A 16,750-nucleotide genomic window follows, 5' to 3' on the forward strand; every position below is an offset into this window, starting at 1 on the left:
ATTAGCAACAGCTACTCCTGGGTTGTCAATCTCAGGCTCTCCTGAACATATTGGACAAAGGATTAGAGTGGATTTGTTGAATTCCAGCACATTAGAAACTGCAGAGGCCTTGCCTTGAAGTTGAAATGGAGTAAATTAAGAACAAACAGAAAAACATTTTTTTTTTCTAAACATTAGTTAGAAAACTTGAGGAATTTATTACTCCCAAAGATGTAGGTAGGCTAGGGAACTGGTGTTGTGATGCAGTGGGTTAAGCTGCTGCCTGCGACACTGGCATCCCATAACAGACTGCTGGTTTGAGTTCCAGCTGCTCCTCTTCTGTTCCAGCTCCCTGCTAATGCATCTGGGAAGGCAGCAGAAGACGGCCCAAGTACTTTGGTCCCTGCCACCCATGTGGGAGACCTGGATGGAGTCCCTAGATCCTGGCTTCAGCCTGTCTCAGCCCCAACTGTGGCAGCCCCTTTGGGAGGGAATCAGCAGACGGAAGATCTGTTTCTCTCTGCTTCTCCCTTTGTCTCTGTCACTCTGCCCTTCAAATAAATAAACCTTTTTAAAAAATATAAATGGATTCCCAAAAAGTTTACATCAATTCAGAAGTAACATACCCAATTGGAAACTAGCATTTCAGGGCAACGACTTGGGGCCCTATGGTTAGCATCTCTGAGACTGACGTTGGTGGGAAGGATAAATAAGTTTGCCCCATACTTATTGGTTCTGCTAGGCTGGGCCTCTTGTGATTCTTCTATGTCAGCAATTCTTCTCTTTTTCGTGCACCTCACCCCCTCACTTTCAGTTCTGCCTTTTTGGTTTCATGTCTAATAAAAAGCCCAGTGGACAGTCACCGTGCTTCTGCCTGGGGCAGACCTGTGCCAGACAGTCCTGCTGCATTTCTTCTACTTTAGAGTGCAATCTGGCGCACCAAGAGTCACACAATACCTGCCCCGGGCCAGGGAGAGGGCAAGCTCACACTGTCCCCTTGGCTGCCAGAAATGCTAAGTGTTCCCAACAGACCAAGGGCTGCCGAAGCCTCCTTCCTTCTCCATGCTAATGGCCCCCCGGCCCCATGCAAGTGCTGATGAATTCTCCACCAAAGAAAATGGGGGGGGGGGTCACTGGGGAAGTAAGCAATTTCAGTAAACAATTACCCTTTTATAGATTTCCTCTTCCACCTGCTGCCACCAAAGAAAAATAAGTGAGAGCTTTTGTGACGCTGGAATAAGAGATAATATATATATATATATATATATATATATATATGTATGTATATATATATGTATATATGTATATATATGTGTGTGTGTGTGTGTATTATATATATAAGACATACCAAGGAAAGCACCTTCGCAGTGCTCACCATGACCTAAAGGAGACACAGACCTGGAATCCGGAGGGTAAGCACAAGACAGAAGGTGGAGGACAGTCCCTCTGGTAACTAAAGGAACTATACGATGGAGGCCTTGTCATTTCCAGGTCACCCACCTTAGCGAATTCCAACTCAAAGGCCACCTCAAGGTCAAAAGGCCATATTCAAAGAGTGACTTCCAAACACGGGGGAGCTGGCCCAGGGACAGAAATACTGTGGCAACATAACCCTGGGAGGGAAACGTGTTTCCAGTTACATCAGGGCCTGGCCCAGCCTTCCAGGCTCTTCCTAAATAGGAACTTGGCAATGGTTTCGGCAGAGCTGGAGGGGCCATCCTTGGCTGTGGAGGTGAGGCCCTTCAGCGTCCTGAGGCGAGTCAGGCAGAAGTTCTCCCTGCTGGGAATAACACTGAAGAATCAGCCTCACAGCCCTTCTATTAATTTTCTTGACAGGCAGCTCTAGTTACCATGCAGGCACCACAAAATCAAAACATACGCATGTCAAGTGGCCCCATCTGTGGTGGGGCCCTGCCAAGCCCCATGTCACATCAACACGAGGCAGCAGAGCCCAGCTCCGCAGGCCACGTGCTCGGTCCTGTGAGCAATCCCCTGTGGGCAGCAAACCACCAGGGCTCAGCTGAAGGAGGCGGAGGAGTTTTCCTGGTGACCGTCCTCTCTCCTAGGCCTGGGCTGCTAGCGCTGAACACAAGAGCCCTGGGAGACACAAGGCTACGTCTGGCTTTGGGACTTGCCTCCAAACCAAGTCACAAAGGACCCCCCTGCCGCCTCCCCTTTGACTGTGTTGAGATTTGTCCAGGCAGGACAAATGGCAGCCTGGATTAGGAAGACACTTAAGGCAAGGTGGTCCCCCTCTTGGTGAGCTGAGTTGGAGTTCACAATGCTGTTGAGCTGCAGTCTTTGGGTGCATAATGAGAAAAGGAGGGGTTTTAAAATCAAGGTATTAATCACAATGAGTCTTAGTAAAATCACCGAGGAAGCTCCAAAACAATTTGTTCTTCTTGTAGGAAATGTTAATTATCTATTGGTTAAATAATGTTAATTGGGTGGGTACAAGGGTAAGGACCTAGGAAAACTCCTGCTCCATTTAACAATTCAGAGATGCCAAGGGTGAGTGTTGACAAATCTCATCCTCAAGCTTCCCACCCACCCCTCTCTTGTATCCAGGGTCTTTTTTTCAAACCCAACCAATAGTCCATTGGTGGTGGAGGGAGGTCTCACATCTTAGATTTTAGAGCCTCTAGGACTTTGTGGGTACTTGTCAATTTCTATCTTCAACCACTACTACATCAGCTGCTTATACAACAGGAAGGAGGATGCAAACCAGATAAGGGGCTAGTTTTATCAGTTGCAAATCAGAAAAGCCCCAACGAGACATGTTCATGGCACTAGATTGGAGTTGCTGTTATCCCAGGCTTCAGAAGGTTTCCTTGCAAAGACTTGGGGCCTTCATTCAAAGCCCTGGGAACAGATTCCTGGGCTGGCCTGGCTTGTGAGGATGGAGGTAGGCCTTTCTCTCCTTGCCTGGGTTGTTCAGCAGGTAGCGGCCACTCTGGGGACCTAGGACAGGCTGTCCTGCCAGTTCCATGGAGTACTGGCTGAGAAGGAGAAGAACACATCCAGGCTGTTGTCTCCCAGCATGAAGGCCTCAGTTCACCGCTTCACTTTCCACTCAAATAACCATGGCATGTCAGCCCTGCTGGCCTCCTTGATTGTACAGAAATAAATAAATGAATTATGTTGTTGGGGTTTCGGCTTCAGCACAAACACATGGTTTGCATTTATCCACACAGTGAGAGGTCCACCAGCCACTTGATATAAAAGAGCAAAATGATAATTCTTTTCTTTAGGCACTCTGGTGCCATATGGAATGTATATAAATCATATTTTTGTTTTAACAGCGGAGGCTTTGTTGATAGATAAACATGTGGTTTATCTAAAAAAAGAGAGGATTGTGCTTTGAACAATCATTTAATGGCCATGGATGTGCCAAATAAAAATAAAAACATAATTTTGAAAGGAGCTGGCCTTGTGCCCAAATCCATAACAAGGAATTTCTTCTTAACCAAAGTGGTTAAGGCCCATCGATCTGTTTTGAGTTTAAGCCGTGCTCTCTACTCAACCCCACGACACATGGAATCCCAGGCTAACGCACTCTAATAAGAGAAGACGTTACCTTTATGAACGACCTCATGGAGAAGAGATTGGCGAGCATCGTGGAGAGGCCTTGGGCCAGGCAGCTCTGGGCTATGAAACCCAACTTCAGCTCTGCAAGGCAGATTGCGTCATCACCCTCTTTCCAATTCCAGCTCGGGATGTTTAGCAGATGGGCCTGGGGAAACAAAACCAGGTATGAGACCTCGCTTTGTGAAATGTTCAATTGTTTAGAATCTCTTCTGGGAAACGCTGCACTGCCCAATTACTCAGGGTCATCCAGACTCATCCTTGCTTTGCTTTGCCTGGGTCTGGCATTTGGTGGTTTGTTCTACTCTCTGCTCCGCCAGACTCCAGTCTCTCTGGGATGCTACTTCTGCACCTATGGGGAGTCCAAGTTCTCCCCTTGGGTTTGCTATGGAGCCAGAGAGAGCCCACAGAGGATTTCCTGTGGTGACAGACATATCAGTTGGGAGACGAGGACGTCTGACTAGCTTGTTCATGCTCTGGCTCCTTACGTGGACTGTGAGATATCAGATGCCCGAGTATTTTGGATTTTCTTAAAGGGGCCTTTCTAGTATTCCAGATCAGGGACTCCCGAACTCGAGCAGGCAACAAAATCACAGATTGTGCAGCCTCCCTCAGACTGCTGGCCTCACTCCTGCGTTTCTGACTCAGTGGATCTGGGGTGCAGCTGGGGACCTGCATGTCTGGCGTGCTGGGGGGATGCTGCTGCTGCTGCTGCTGAGCTGGGGGCTGCACTCTGAGAACCACTGCCCCAGATCACTGGGTAAATCACCGTGTAGACCTTTCACAACGTGCTCCTATAGACAATTAGATCAGAGCCTGAGACGAGGGCCTGGAGAAACGCTTACCTAGTTATTTTTAAGCAGTTTACAGGGGAGACTGGCAGACAAGAAGAGGGGGTTGCAAACACTTGATAGAAAAATGCAGTTCAAAAATAAGTTTATGATGGTGCAAAAAAAATCTGTGAAATCCACGCATAGTTTGTACATAATATATATTTTCCATGAACTTTTTGAAAATCCTCCCTATACATTGGGTGAAACAAGTGAAATTCAGAGTTCTCTGGAGTTGGAAAAATCAGAGGGGAAAAAAAAAAAAAACAGAAAATAATTACAAGGCCTAATGTCAAGTATAGCAACTTGGTTTAAAAAAACCAATCCCATAATTTCAAAATGAGAAGACCTCACTTGGTAGCAGACATAAGAGAAAACAAACAAAAAAACAATAACACAGAGCAGCCAGCGCCACGGCTCAATAGGCTAATCCTCTGCCTGCGGCACCGGCACACCGGGTTCTAGTCCCTGTCGGGGTGCCGGATTCTGTCCTGGTTGCCCCTCTTCCAGTCCAGCTCTCTGCTGTGGCCCGGGAAGGCAGTGGAGGATGGCCCAGGTGCTTGGGCCCTGCACCCGCATGGGAGACCAGGAGGAAGCACCTGGCTCCTGGCTTTGGATCGGCGCAGCGCGCCAGCCATAGCAGCCATTTGGGGGTGAACCAACGGAAGGAAGACCTTTCTCTCTCCCTCTCTCTCTCACTGTCTAACTCTGCCTGTCCAAAAAAATAAAAATAAAAAAGAGGCCAGCAATGTCTGGTCTGAAGAATGGCCTCATCCCCATGGAGATAGGAAGGCTGTATCTGAGCATCTCGGGTGCTGCTGCTGCAGCGAGCTTCAGCTCATCCTGCTTTGTTCAAGGAGCCAGAGTCAGGACCAGCTGGCAAATATCACAAGAAAGCAGGTTTCTAGGCTTGTTTCATAAAGGAACTTTCTAAAGACACAATGTGTCTAATAAATGGAGAAGACTGCCACAAAACACACAAGGTCTTCCTCCCTATGACTAGGTTTCCATCCAAGTGGCTGTAGAGAACTCAGCATTGCATGACAAGGTGGATCCGAGAGCCGTTCTAAGCCCCTGCATGTGCCAAGAGTCCATGGCCCTCAAATTATTTCTCCCCATGCATCAGCAGATGCAAGGAGCTCTCTCACTTTCAAGACAGCACACAAAGTTGTACCAGGAGGATGGAGGAGGCTGCTGTGCAAAGAACAAGGTCAAGGGCTTCGTGCGCTGCTGTCAGAAATGCCACTCTTGTGAAATTCCCTTTTTGCAAAATCCACTTCTGTGACAACCCCGAGTCCTAAGCCAGCACTGATTCCCCCTGGGGGAGAGGACTCTGTCCTCCCTGATGTGAACATGGCTGAAGCAGTTCTGCATGTGGGCCACACAGCAGAAGGGAACATCTGTGGGGCTGAGCGTCAGAGAACTGCCCCCCATCCTGGAGTCAGCTCCCTCCCACCACTGGCCCTGCCTTTGGCCCATTTCTCTCCTTACTCGTCACTGGCCTACAAAGCCACTTTCCCACCTCATGGCCCTAGCACTGTGGAAAGCATGTCAGTTTAAGTGGATAAATATTGACTTGCAGTCACATCATCTGAGAAGAATGGAGAGAAATTAACTCTTGAGTAATGACCAAGTAAATCATTGTGAGTGAAAGGAGACTTGGGTGGTCCACGCCCCAGAGACCACCACATAGCCTTCATGCCACCCTCAAACACACCCAGAAAACCCTTCCAAGGAAATCTCTCCTATCCCCCAAGTGTCATCCAGGATCTAACACTCGTGTAGGCCGTGGGTCTCGCATGCCCTCATCTGGTTTGAGTTCTTTAGACATATTTTACATGTTATTGCACAAGAACATCAAGTTTGTTTCATGTCTCAGAATTCCATGGTCTCCTCTCGGGCCCTCTTGTTTTCCCCAGGCATGGGGCAGGGAGTAAGGGTGATGTGCCAGAGACTAGCAGGGAGGTCTGTGTGCATGGAACAAAGAGAGCAGATGGACCCACAAACTCACATTCTTTGTTTCTGACAACTTTGTCCTTTTTCGTTCGAGTCTGGTAGAAAATGCCAGCCTCACCAAATACACAGCAGTCAGGAGGCAAATCCTCTCTAATGTGGAGATGATAAAGAGCAGGTCTACCAGGATCAAGGCTTCCCTCCACTTCTGCTACTGCACCACCCTCATCTCATGGAGAAGGAATGTGAAAATAGGCTGTCTTGGGAAATGCATTCCAGCCCTAGTTCCAGCTCTCACTATGGACAACGGACTTCGGAGAAGCCACCACGAAGAACAAAAAAAGGCCAAGGAAAAGGAAGCACCTTAATACAACTGCACAAGTATAAGGGTTTCCAGCGAGGCAGCTCAAAGGGCTTGCATTTGCATTAGGCCATTGGCGTTAGGCCATTGGCACACGGCTTCCAAGTCAGAGACAAAGGCCTCTTTTGCTGGAGTCTACTGGGAAAATTTTTTTAAAGGTAATCAATAGGTAAATTATTGGGAGTGATACTTTGCCAGCCATCATGAACCATTCTTGAAGAGCTTCGAGCCACTTAAGCTCACATTAGAAGGAGCTCTGGCCCACCTTTCTTTTGCATTCAGAGATGGCCAGACTGAATATGCTTCTCTCCATGGGAAGTGTGGTCATATAAAAGATCTCTTTAGAGAGCAACAGCCCTTCTATGTAAGGCCTACTCTCAGGAAACACAGCTTGGTCCAAGGGGCTATGGCTCCACCGAAAGAGACGGTGGCAGCTGCAAGTCCATCTCTTAGCTTGCTGGCTCTGAACGAGCATGGTTTGTACCCAACAGAGTTGTTCTCCATATGACAGAGCTTAGACTCCCTAGTCTGAAGTTACACTGGGATGCTAAAATGCACAGATGGTCCAATGAGGACTAAATGAGATAATGGATGTCAAAGCTCTTTTAAAATCATAAAATACGACACAAATGTCTATGGTTATGATGATGACAAATGTGGGCCAGTTTTACACAGAGCGAAAGCAGGCAGTTTCCCTTTATCCCTCTGGGCTCTAGACATCATCACTAGATCACAAAGGGTTGAAATGTTTTCTAGTTCAAGGCTGGTGTCCAATGATGGAATGAACTATCTCTTGGAATATGTTCGTTGTAACATGAATTTACATGCATGTCCCAGGTCTTCCCCAAAACAAGTTTTAATGGGTAGAAATTTCTGGACATCTAAGGCAGGTATAGAGAAACTATCAAGATAGGAAGAAAACAAACATCAAAAGGGAAAAGAAAGAAAACACGTGGAAAGGTTAGGTGGAAGCATCTTAAGGTACACAGCAAAACTGTGGAGGAAAAGGGAGAATGTCCTACTGGAGCCCTACAAGGAATGGGGTCAAAGCGATGACCAGGGTGTCCGTCCTCTTGCTGGAAGAGAGAGGATGAAATGGCAGAAAAACACGCTTTGGGTCAAGGTCACACTATCCCTGGTCCATCCTACTCTTACAGGGATCTGTAAGTGATTTTTGCCTAACCCTCAAACCCAAATACTCCTAGATGATTCTAAACAAAATGTGTTCTAAGCAAATAATTATGGGTCAGTGGGTGGCTTCTTTGCTGTTCTGGGTACCTCAATGCCGAGATTCATCAAAGACATCAGATGCTAGGATCATGTGATTCCTGGCCAGGTACCGTCTGGACGTTAGGCCAGTGAGCTACTTTGAGTTTGACAAGAACCACATAACAGTAACTCTCCTTAATTTCTTGAAGGCACTACATAAGCACTCATTGGAAGGAGACAAAAAAAAAAGAAAGAACTGACATCCCTTTCTAAACATACAACATTAATTTTCCTATTCAATCTAAATTCAGCCAAAAATCTAAACAACAGCTTAAAGCACTCCCACACTAAAGGAAATTTCAAATAACAAGTGAAAGAAGGAACATTCACAGCGGCAGGAGCTGTCACCAGTCACAATCTTATTAACAAAATTCACCCCCGCCTACAAGGGCTGCTGTCAAAAAACAGCCCCGGGCTGACGCCTGTGGGTTCCCAATGTCCTCACTTTCTCTCTTCAGTGTCCTTGAGTTTCCAGACAGGAGAACGTGACCTGGTGGTGCCCACTGGCTGCAGAGCAGCGTGTGCCGCAGAGCCACCTGCCGAGGGCTGGCCAGTGCTTGGCAGCGGGTAGCAGCTCCCAGCCGTGGGCCAGCCACTGACAGCAGGCTCCACTCAACAATGGCCACTGCTGGGCCTCCACAATGGGCCAGCGTTTGCCAGCAACTGCCAGCAATTACAGGCTAATGGCATGGTGCTGGTGCATTTGGCAGAAGGGGGATTTCCCTGGGTCACCTGATGGCCTATTTCGCAGGGAATATGGCCTGTAAGATGGGGCACACTCTCACTCATCACCCAGCAGGGAGTTATTCTGTTCAGACAGGACACCTGGCCCCAGGTATGGCACGGCCTCCAGTTTCAAAGCTTCATTAAAGGAGAAAGCTGGTGCCGTGTCACGCAGAGCAAGGTGCCACCTTTCCTCCCCCAAAGCCGTCTTCTGGGGAGTTTACTGACTGGCCGAGTAAAGGAGCAGCACCCCTGAATGAGAGACTGGACCCCGGTGTGCTGAGGGGTAACCACGGGAAACAACGCAGACTCTGACGTGTGTTTTCTTCCCAATCAATCCCGAGCTAAACATTCCTTTAGGTTCAACCTCTGGAAAGTCAACTATCTTCCCGAATTCAGCTCTTCAAATTCTCATCCTGAATGCAAGAATGCCATGCTGCACATCCCGTGTCCAGCGCGACGCTCCTTCAAGGCACCTGATGTCAGATAGAGACGCCCTGTCAGCTGCCTGGGGCTGGCTTTACACCGGAACTCCTCAGCTGAGGGCACAAATCCAGCCCCCTCCTTCAATGACAGCCCTCTGGGCATCAGAGAGTGCTGGTTGCACACTAGCGAGTCAATCACTACGCAATGAAGAAATGCAGTGCATAATGATGAAGTTGTTGGAACCAAGGTATGGCTGCAACCTAAGAACACATCAAGATAGCCAACCCTGACATTCAATGGATGCTTCCTGAAACAACAAATCAGTACCTGAAGGAGTTCCCTTCTAGTGGCCAGCTGCAAACCAGTTGTCCGGAGTAAAGAAATGTGCCAGGGATATTTTTTGGTTTTAACTTATTTGAGAGGTACAGAGACAGAGCCGGAGGGCTGGGTTGGGGATCGTATGCAAGCGCACTCATTAGCTGATTCATTCCCCAAATGCCTTCAAAGAGCAGGTCTGTACCAGGCTGAATTCAGGGGCTGGGAATTCAATCTGTGTCTCTGGTATGGGTGGAAGAAGGGACCCAGCTGCTTGAGCCATCACCTGATGCCTCCCAGGGTGCACATTCGGAAGAAGCTGAAATCAGGAGCCAGAGCAGAGACCTGAACCAGGCGCTCCAGTGTGGGATGTGGGTGTCTCACTCGTTAGGCCAGACATCCACCCCTGCTGGGGAGATTTCTATCTTCACTCAGGCCTTTGTCTTGCACTGGTGTCTGTGTGTGGGCACACTCATGTGTGGCTGCATGGAGAGGTGGCAGGGACTGAAATGACAGCCACGGAGATGTCTTCAAGCCTGGACCAGGCCCTCACTGGCCTACCTTATTGTGATACTGCAGCATCTGGGTGATGATCCTTATCTTCGGATGGTAGTTCTTTATGGAGATGACTCTGCAAAAGAAAGAACCAATGCTGAGGCAGGAAGGGCCTGTCCCACAGAGTCTGAGAGGAAGATGAACCTGATTATCTCCAAAAGGGGCACACGTGGGGCCAGCAGCCAAGGCCATTCGGAGGGGCTCTAAGCACTGGACCGACTTCAACAGCATTTCCACCACCTTACCTCTTGGTGGTGTTGGAAGAGAAATCACAAAATTGTCACAGGCTATTTCCTGGGCTAGTGTGCAGCAGCTGTGGGATGCCTTGGTGCTGGTGTGTGTGTGTGTGTGTGTGTAAACTGGAGGACTTGGGAAGGAATTCTGGAACAGGAGCCACAGGCTTACTACCTGATGAAACAAGGACATAAGCCTTAGCCATTCTCACTCATCACCCAAAAGATAGATGGACACTTGAATTGATCCCTTGCCCTTGGATCTCAATCGTGTCTCCCACCCTATTGCCTTTACACCCCTCCATTCTTTCCCAGGTTCCCAAGGCGCCACATGACCACCTGAAAGATCAGTTCCAGGAATTCACCTCCACCTGATGCCCCCTACCCCCAATCTCCATCCCTAGTCCTCCTAAAATATAAAAAGGCCCGGCCCCTGGGGTCAGGGCCTTCTGCCACGTGTTCCATCAACATGCATGCCAACAGTTGGTCACCTACCTATATGAATTTATTTTCTCTGGGTAAATTCGGTCTGGCTGTAGATTGGTTTACTGCCTCCTCTCTATTCTGCGCCTCTTTTCCTAACACTACCCATATGGACATGGAAAGCAAGCTCAGAGCTTGGGGTCTTGGGCATGTGTCAGCTCTCACCTTCCAGGGGCCACCTAAAGATAATGTGCTCTGAGTCTGTTCTCCAAGTTCATAACTTAAGACAACAATGACAAAGCAGACAAGCAGCATGCCAAGTGGCTCTAATCATCACACACACTTGGCCACTCACAGAAATGGTGGCTAAGCAGAGTTCTCAGGATGGGATCTGGGACTGAGCGTCCCATAGCTAACCGAGTCTAAACAGTAACACAAGGCTGGTTCATGACAAGTGCCAAGGCCCTAAGGGGGGTCATGAGCCGGTGGAAAATCTCAGTCCATACTCTGTAGTAACCCACATCGCCTGCCCCGACCCAGCCCTCACTGGTTCTCGGTAGTGTCAATCACTGTGCTGAGAGGGGAGGGGCAGAGAGCAGCAGAATGGAAACACCTGGGCTCCAGTCACAGCTATTGTGCTAAGGAAAGGGGCAACCTTCAGGAAATCCCTGAGCTCTGTGGTCCTGTTTCCTCATCTGGTCACTGGGGGCACCGGTACCTGCTTTATTTACTTCACAGGCTTGGTATGAGCAGCAAATGGGAGACCAGATGTGAGAATGCTTTGAAATCATTAAAAGCTCTCTCCACGTGTAAGTTATGGTTTTTGTCATTACCGACTCTGTCAGAGGTGACATTGTACATTTCCTTCTGTGACAAGGGAGGCTAACAAATGGAATTCCACCGAAAGGCCCACCCCCTAAGCCTCATCAGAGATGCAAGCGCAGTTCTTACGACCGCCCCCACAAACTTCCCACCCAGCGACGCTCCCTGCTTCACCCCTTCTTGTGCAAAGACGGGGAGAGAAGGCAGCCGGGGAGCAGTTTCAGCTGAAAAGCTGCAACTTGGGAATTCAGGAAATGGATCACACCCCAGCTTCGCCCTGCACAAATCCACCCTGGGCTTTTGCACTTGACGGATTTCATTTTATTTTTGAAGAAGTGTTGCGTTGGGCGATGCTTATAACTCAAGGGCTCTGAGCCCCTGTCAGCCTGGCCCTGCAGTTCCCAGCACCAGGATGCTCTCCGCACTCCCTCATTTCAAACGGATCTTTGACATTTTAATTTCAGAGGGGGCAGACTGGTCTCATTAAACTAAGCAGGAAAGAGGATTATACAAATAAGAGGAAGACAGAGCCCATTCTTAACCCTGAGCTTCCCATCTCCTTTTGCTAACTGGCCCTTGGTCCTGCTTCTCCTTCATGGATGGCGTCACTACATTTCTGATACTACATTTCTATGCCTAGGACCTAAACGCCTTCATATTGACCTCATCACAGAGTGCAAATACAGTATTATGATGAAGACAGATGTCCACGTCAAAGCCGTTACCCTTTCTTATTATCACTTCTGCAGGATGGGGCCAGCCCCAAACTTCTCTGAGGAGTCACAACATAAAGCTTCATCTTTTTTTTTTTTATTTGAAAACAAATGAAGCCTAGTTTCTTAAAATCTGCATTTTCATCACTTCAAATAATAGGAAAACATGTTGCAGGACAGATATCCTATTTATTTAAAAAAAAAAAAAAAAAAAAAAAAGAAGGACAAGTGACACACCCTAAAAGGAGGCTGGTGTAGCCACTTCCCAGGTGTGTCTAGTTGGGGAAGGGCCCAGGTGTGAAGCCAGGCCCCATGGCGCCCTCTGCACAGCCTGGAAGGAGCTCCCCCATCAGCTTCCGGGAAATTATTGCACACATTGCCAAAGCAAAATGAGTGGAAAGAGAAGCCTGTTCCAGATGTTGCCTGCGAGACATCAGGACCAGATGCTGCGGGGAGAGCTCGTGCATCCGGAATGGACAGGAGGATTCACTTCACCTCACTGAAGGGAAAGCTCCTATCTCTAGGGGCCACTGATTAAAAGCAAAGACAAAGGCCCTGGCCCCAGGTCAATTCCCAGGGCTCAGAAACCCAAGCTGCAGGGATAGGGGGGGTCTTTGGACCAAAGGACTGCTGTGTGCAATTAGGTGAGGGTTCCTGAGAGGACAGTGGGAGTGATGTTTCTCTCCCAAAGATTCTCTGTCTTATCCCCGTCCAGCTCAAACAAGTGCTCTGCAATGATGCTAAAGAAGAGACAATGTGCAAAGGGCCTTTAACTACCTAGAGAAAAATGTCCTGACTTTTGAAGTCATTTCATAGTCGTGGGATGTGGCCAGGGGTGTAGGGAAAGGACAAGCACCCAACAACTTTGCTTCTGAAATGAGAAAGGGATATGGGGCCGGAGGTGGGGCCGCAAGTAGCCCTGGATGGCCCTGCCTCCTCGCCCAGGACAGCCACGGCTCGTCCTCCACCCCAGGCCCGTGCAGGGGACTTCTTGGAGGAAAAAAGGCCTGGAAGACATAGCCCCCTGCAGAATATCCCAAAGGGCTGCGAGTGGGACACAGCCCCCAAGGTTACCTCATGATGTTGGAGGCATCTTCAGCGTCGGGGTCGGCGCAGTACTTGTTGGCAAGGATCAGGCACGCATCTGCTGACTCTATCTGAGACACCAAAAGGAAAAATCACAGAACACAAACATATAAGCAGCCACGCTCCACTGCGGCCTCTCTCTCTCGACAGCTCTCGGGGAGCCTGGTGCTTTGCAAAAAAGCACAAAACAATCCTGAGAGATTATAGTTTTTGTCAAAAGTGTAGGTCGTGCGTTCTTCTTACGGGATAAACATTTCATCCTGTTTCTGTCTGAGGAGACAACGTGTACCTTGCTAATTGTACTTTTCATTCGGCACATTTGCTTACACGTAGAAATTCCAGATTTCTTTAAGAAACAATTAAGTAAGGCCCCAGTCCGCCCCTCACCTCCTTCCTCAACCATCTGTTTCACTGTCCTCATTTTTCCAGGTAGGGAATGAAGGCCGGGGGGCTAAGCCTTTCTCTCTGGTCAGCCAGTTAGCTGAGCGGTGAGGAGTTCAGAAATTTAGCCTGCCAAGCGCTACGTCGTCACTGTCTGCGGACCAGGAAGAGATCAGCATCCCAAGCCAGACACCGCAGCGCGGCTTAGTATTCCAGTAGTGTTCAAGCATTCAAAAGACAAGAAATCAATGTGCATAAAAGGGGTTGCTAGAGGCACACTCAAAACACAACTTATCTAAACATGAGCCGAAAGGGGGTTCTTCCTTAGGGGGGACTGTGAGCTCCATGTGCTAATAATTGTTTGCATTTAAATTAGGTCCATGAACAATAACCACCTTCTCTAAGTTCTCACAAGGCTTCATTTATTCACCACTTGGGTCATGCCTGGGTAATAGGAACCAGACTATGTAAGCGTTAGAATTCTCCTGCTGGTTCAGGTTTGAAATCGGTCCTGCGTGGTGTGCTGTCCCTCACAGAAAGGACACGGTTGCATCTGCTGGGAAGGTGCAGTCCCCTCCATGGTGTGTCACAAATTGTCTCAAGATTCCTTTGACAATGCCAGCAATTTACCCAAATGCGTTTGGATTGCTCATCCTTTCCAACGTTATTACTTACAGAATTAGTGATGGCCACAGCCAGCACTAGGCTTCAGTGAACTCACAATACTAATATCCACCCGCTGGCATGCAAACGCTGGGTACGCTTACAAAATGAGAGTGCAGCACAAGCCATTTTGCCTTTCCCTTCTAAGCTTCAGACGTGCTGCACGAGAACACCCTAACTTAGCAAGATCTGGAAAGAAAGATGAGCTCATTACCAAGTGATGTCCAACACCAGCAGGTGTACTTCAGCCACCTGAGTCTTTAGTTGGGGTGGAAAATGCTCACAATGGTTTATGGCTTAGTAAAGTTCGATTTCATACTGTACCCTAATGTTTCTCTCAGATGTGAAAACTAGGTGTCACAGCTATGTTGAGCTCAACGTAAGCATTCAAGATGGGAATTACTTGGCTATTACGTTACATGTAAGATTATTGGATGGGTACAACTGGTCTACTCCTTTAGATGTAAGTTTCATGCTGAAAGATGTTAAGTCCCAGCGAGGAATTCTTCTAGGTGGTCTAGTACATGCCAGTAGCATGAGGTCCTACAGCCGATGGAAGGGTGACATCAAGGCTGGGATGTGACTTATCTCATTAGGGGTTTAGGAGATGACATTGGTCATTCCGGGAGTCATATTCCCCTCATCAAAGAGTCAGACTGCAAGACCCACCCCTCCCCCAAGATGGAATAAATGCAGAAGTCACCGCTTCCTCCTTACCTTGACTCGTGCAAGATCGTGTGGGTTGAGGACTGAACCCTGATAAAATTCCACCTGAGTAAAATGTCTTTTGAACAGAGCTTCGAGCTCCAGGTTAGGGGAAATGCTGCAGAGAGAAGGGACAGGCATTACCATACAGGAGCTGGGGTTTCCAGCTGACATGCCCCCTCTCCCCCTCTCTCTTCCATACTGGGACTTGGGGAAAGACTTCCACCTTCAAAGCAGCCCTTTTTCTTGCCATAAATAGAAGGCTCACATTCAAGAAAGGTAAAATCCAGCTCAGCATAAAACCAAAACCAGCACCAATGTAAAAGGAAGACGTTCATGGTCTTTATGAAGGTTGAGACCTACAGGATGCAATGTCTTCATTTTGTGAGAAGCTGGGGCTGTGATGCAGGACAATGGTTAATTTTGTGGGTCCATGTGAGTACATCACAGGTGAGGTGCCAAGATTAAACATTATCTCTGGGTGTGTCTGCATGAGATTCCTATCGAGTCTGCAAACTCACTAAAGTAGTTGGCCTTTCTCAGCAGGGAGGGTCCTCATCCAATCCTTTAAGGGCCTGAAGAAACCAAAAGCCAGAGGGAAGAAGGATCTGCTCCTTTTGCTTCTTGCTTGCTTCCTTGAGCTGGGACATTTCACATCATCTTCTCTTACCCTTGGGCTTGGAGGTACAGCACCCACAACCTGCCTCCCCACCCTTTCCTGCCGCCGGTTCTCAGGCCTGTTGACTCAAACTGAATTACACCCCAGCTTTCGGGAGTCTCCAGCCTCCAAACAGCAGATTGTGGGGCTGCACAGCCTCCAGATTCAAGTGTGCTAAATCCTCATAATCAATCTCCAGATCAATAGATAGACAGATTCGTCCCTCAGTATCTGTGGGACATTAGCTCCAGGACCCATCATGGACCAAAATCTAAGGATAATTAAGTCCCTTATATAAGGGAATCTGTTATATACAATGCTGTATTATTCATATACAAACTATATATGTCCTCCAATATAAGTCACCTCTAGATTACTTATAATCCCTAAAACAATGTAAATGCGATATTATTATACCTTATTGTTTAGGAATTAATGACAAGAAAAACAAACTGTGATAGGAATAGTACAGATGCTATTTTTTCTCACAATTTTTGACCCATGGTTAGCTAAATTCAATGATGCAGACCCTACAGATACAGAGGGCCAGCTACCTATAATCTCTACCTCTACCCCTGTATCTGCAGCTCTCACCTACTGACTTTCACTGGAGAACCCTGACTAATACAAGTAGAGATTGGCCCAAGATTCCCCCAGCAGAGCCATTCTGCTCTTAGGAGGCTTCCCAGCTTGACAGATTTCTCATTCCCCAGGCCTAGATCCAAAAAGTCACCTCTGTGAAGCACGGGACTTAATTTACTTAGCACCGATCTTGTTTTTACGTGTGCGTGGTCCTCACGACCATTCTTAGGGCAGGACTGTGCAGACACCCCCTGGAGAATAAGGATGTAACAAGTGACCCATGTACTCCTTGATTAACTCTGCAGAGACAGAAAATATCTACTACCTATAAGGTACCGTGTTAGGAATTAGCATGTCAGCTACTGTGCTAAGTCAACTCTTGCTTGCCACTTATTTAGCAACAATCATTGTTCACGTTTTTGAACATTTCCTAAGTGGCGGACACTATTCTAAGCACTTGGCAATTATTAGCTCATTTAAACTCATAT

General features: G+C 47.9%; 1 protein-coding gene across 3 annotated transcripts in view; it reads right to left on the reverse strand.

The window, feature by feature from the left end:
- The window catches only part of KCNMA1 (potassium calcium-activated channel subfamily M alpha 1), a 782,784-nt gene that overhangs the window by 197,351 nt on the left and 568,683 nt on the right, over positions 1 to 16,750 (reverse strand). For all 3 annotated transcript variants that reach the window (XM_062214106.1, XM_062214104.1, XM_062214105.1), the window contains exons 11-14: positions 15,035 to 15,140; positions 13,262 to 13,344; positions 10,003 to 10,072; positions 3,557 to 3,712 (exon numbers count right to left, since the gene is read on the reverse strand). In XM_062214106.1, coding sequence (XP_062070090.1) covers positions 3,557 to 3,712; positions 10,003 to 10,072; positions 13,262 to 13,344; positions 15,035 to 15,140 — 415 coding nt within the window. The remainder of the gene's footprint in view (positions 1 to 3,556; positions 3,713 to 10,002; positions 10,073 to 13,261; positions 13,345 to 15,034; positions 15,141 to 16,750) is intronic.

This window comes from Lepus europaeus, chromosome 17 (assembly GCF_033115175.1).
Source record: "Lepus europaeus isolate LE1 chromosome 17, mLepTim1.pri, whole genome shotgun sequence".
Taxonomy (NCBI): domain Eukaryota; kingdom Metazoa; phylum Chordata; class Mammalia; order Lagomorpha; family Leporidae; genus Lepus; species Lepus europaeus.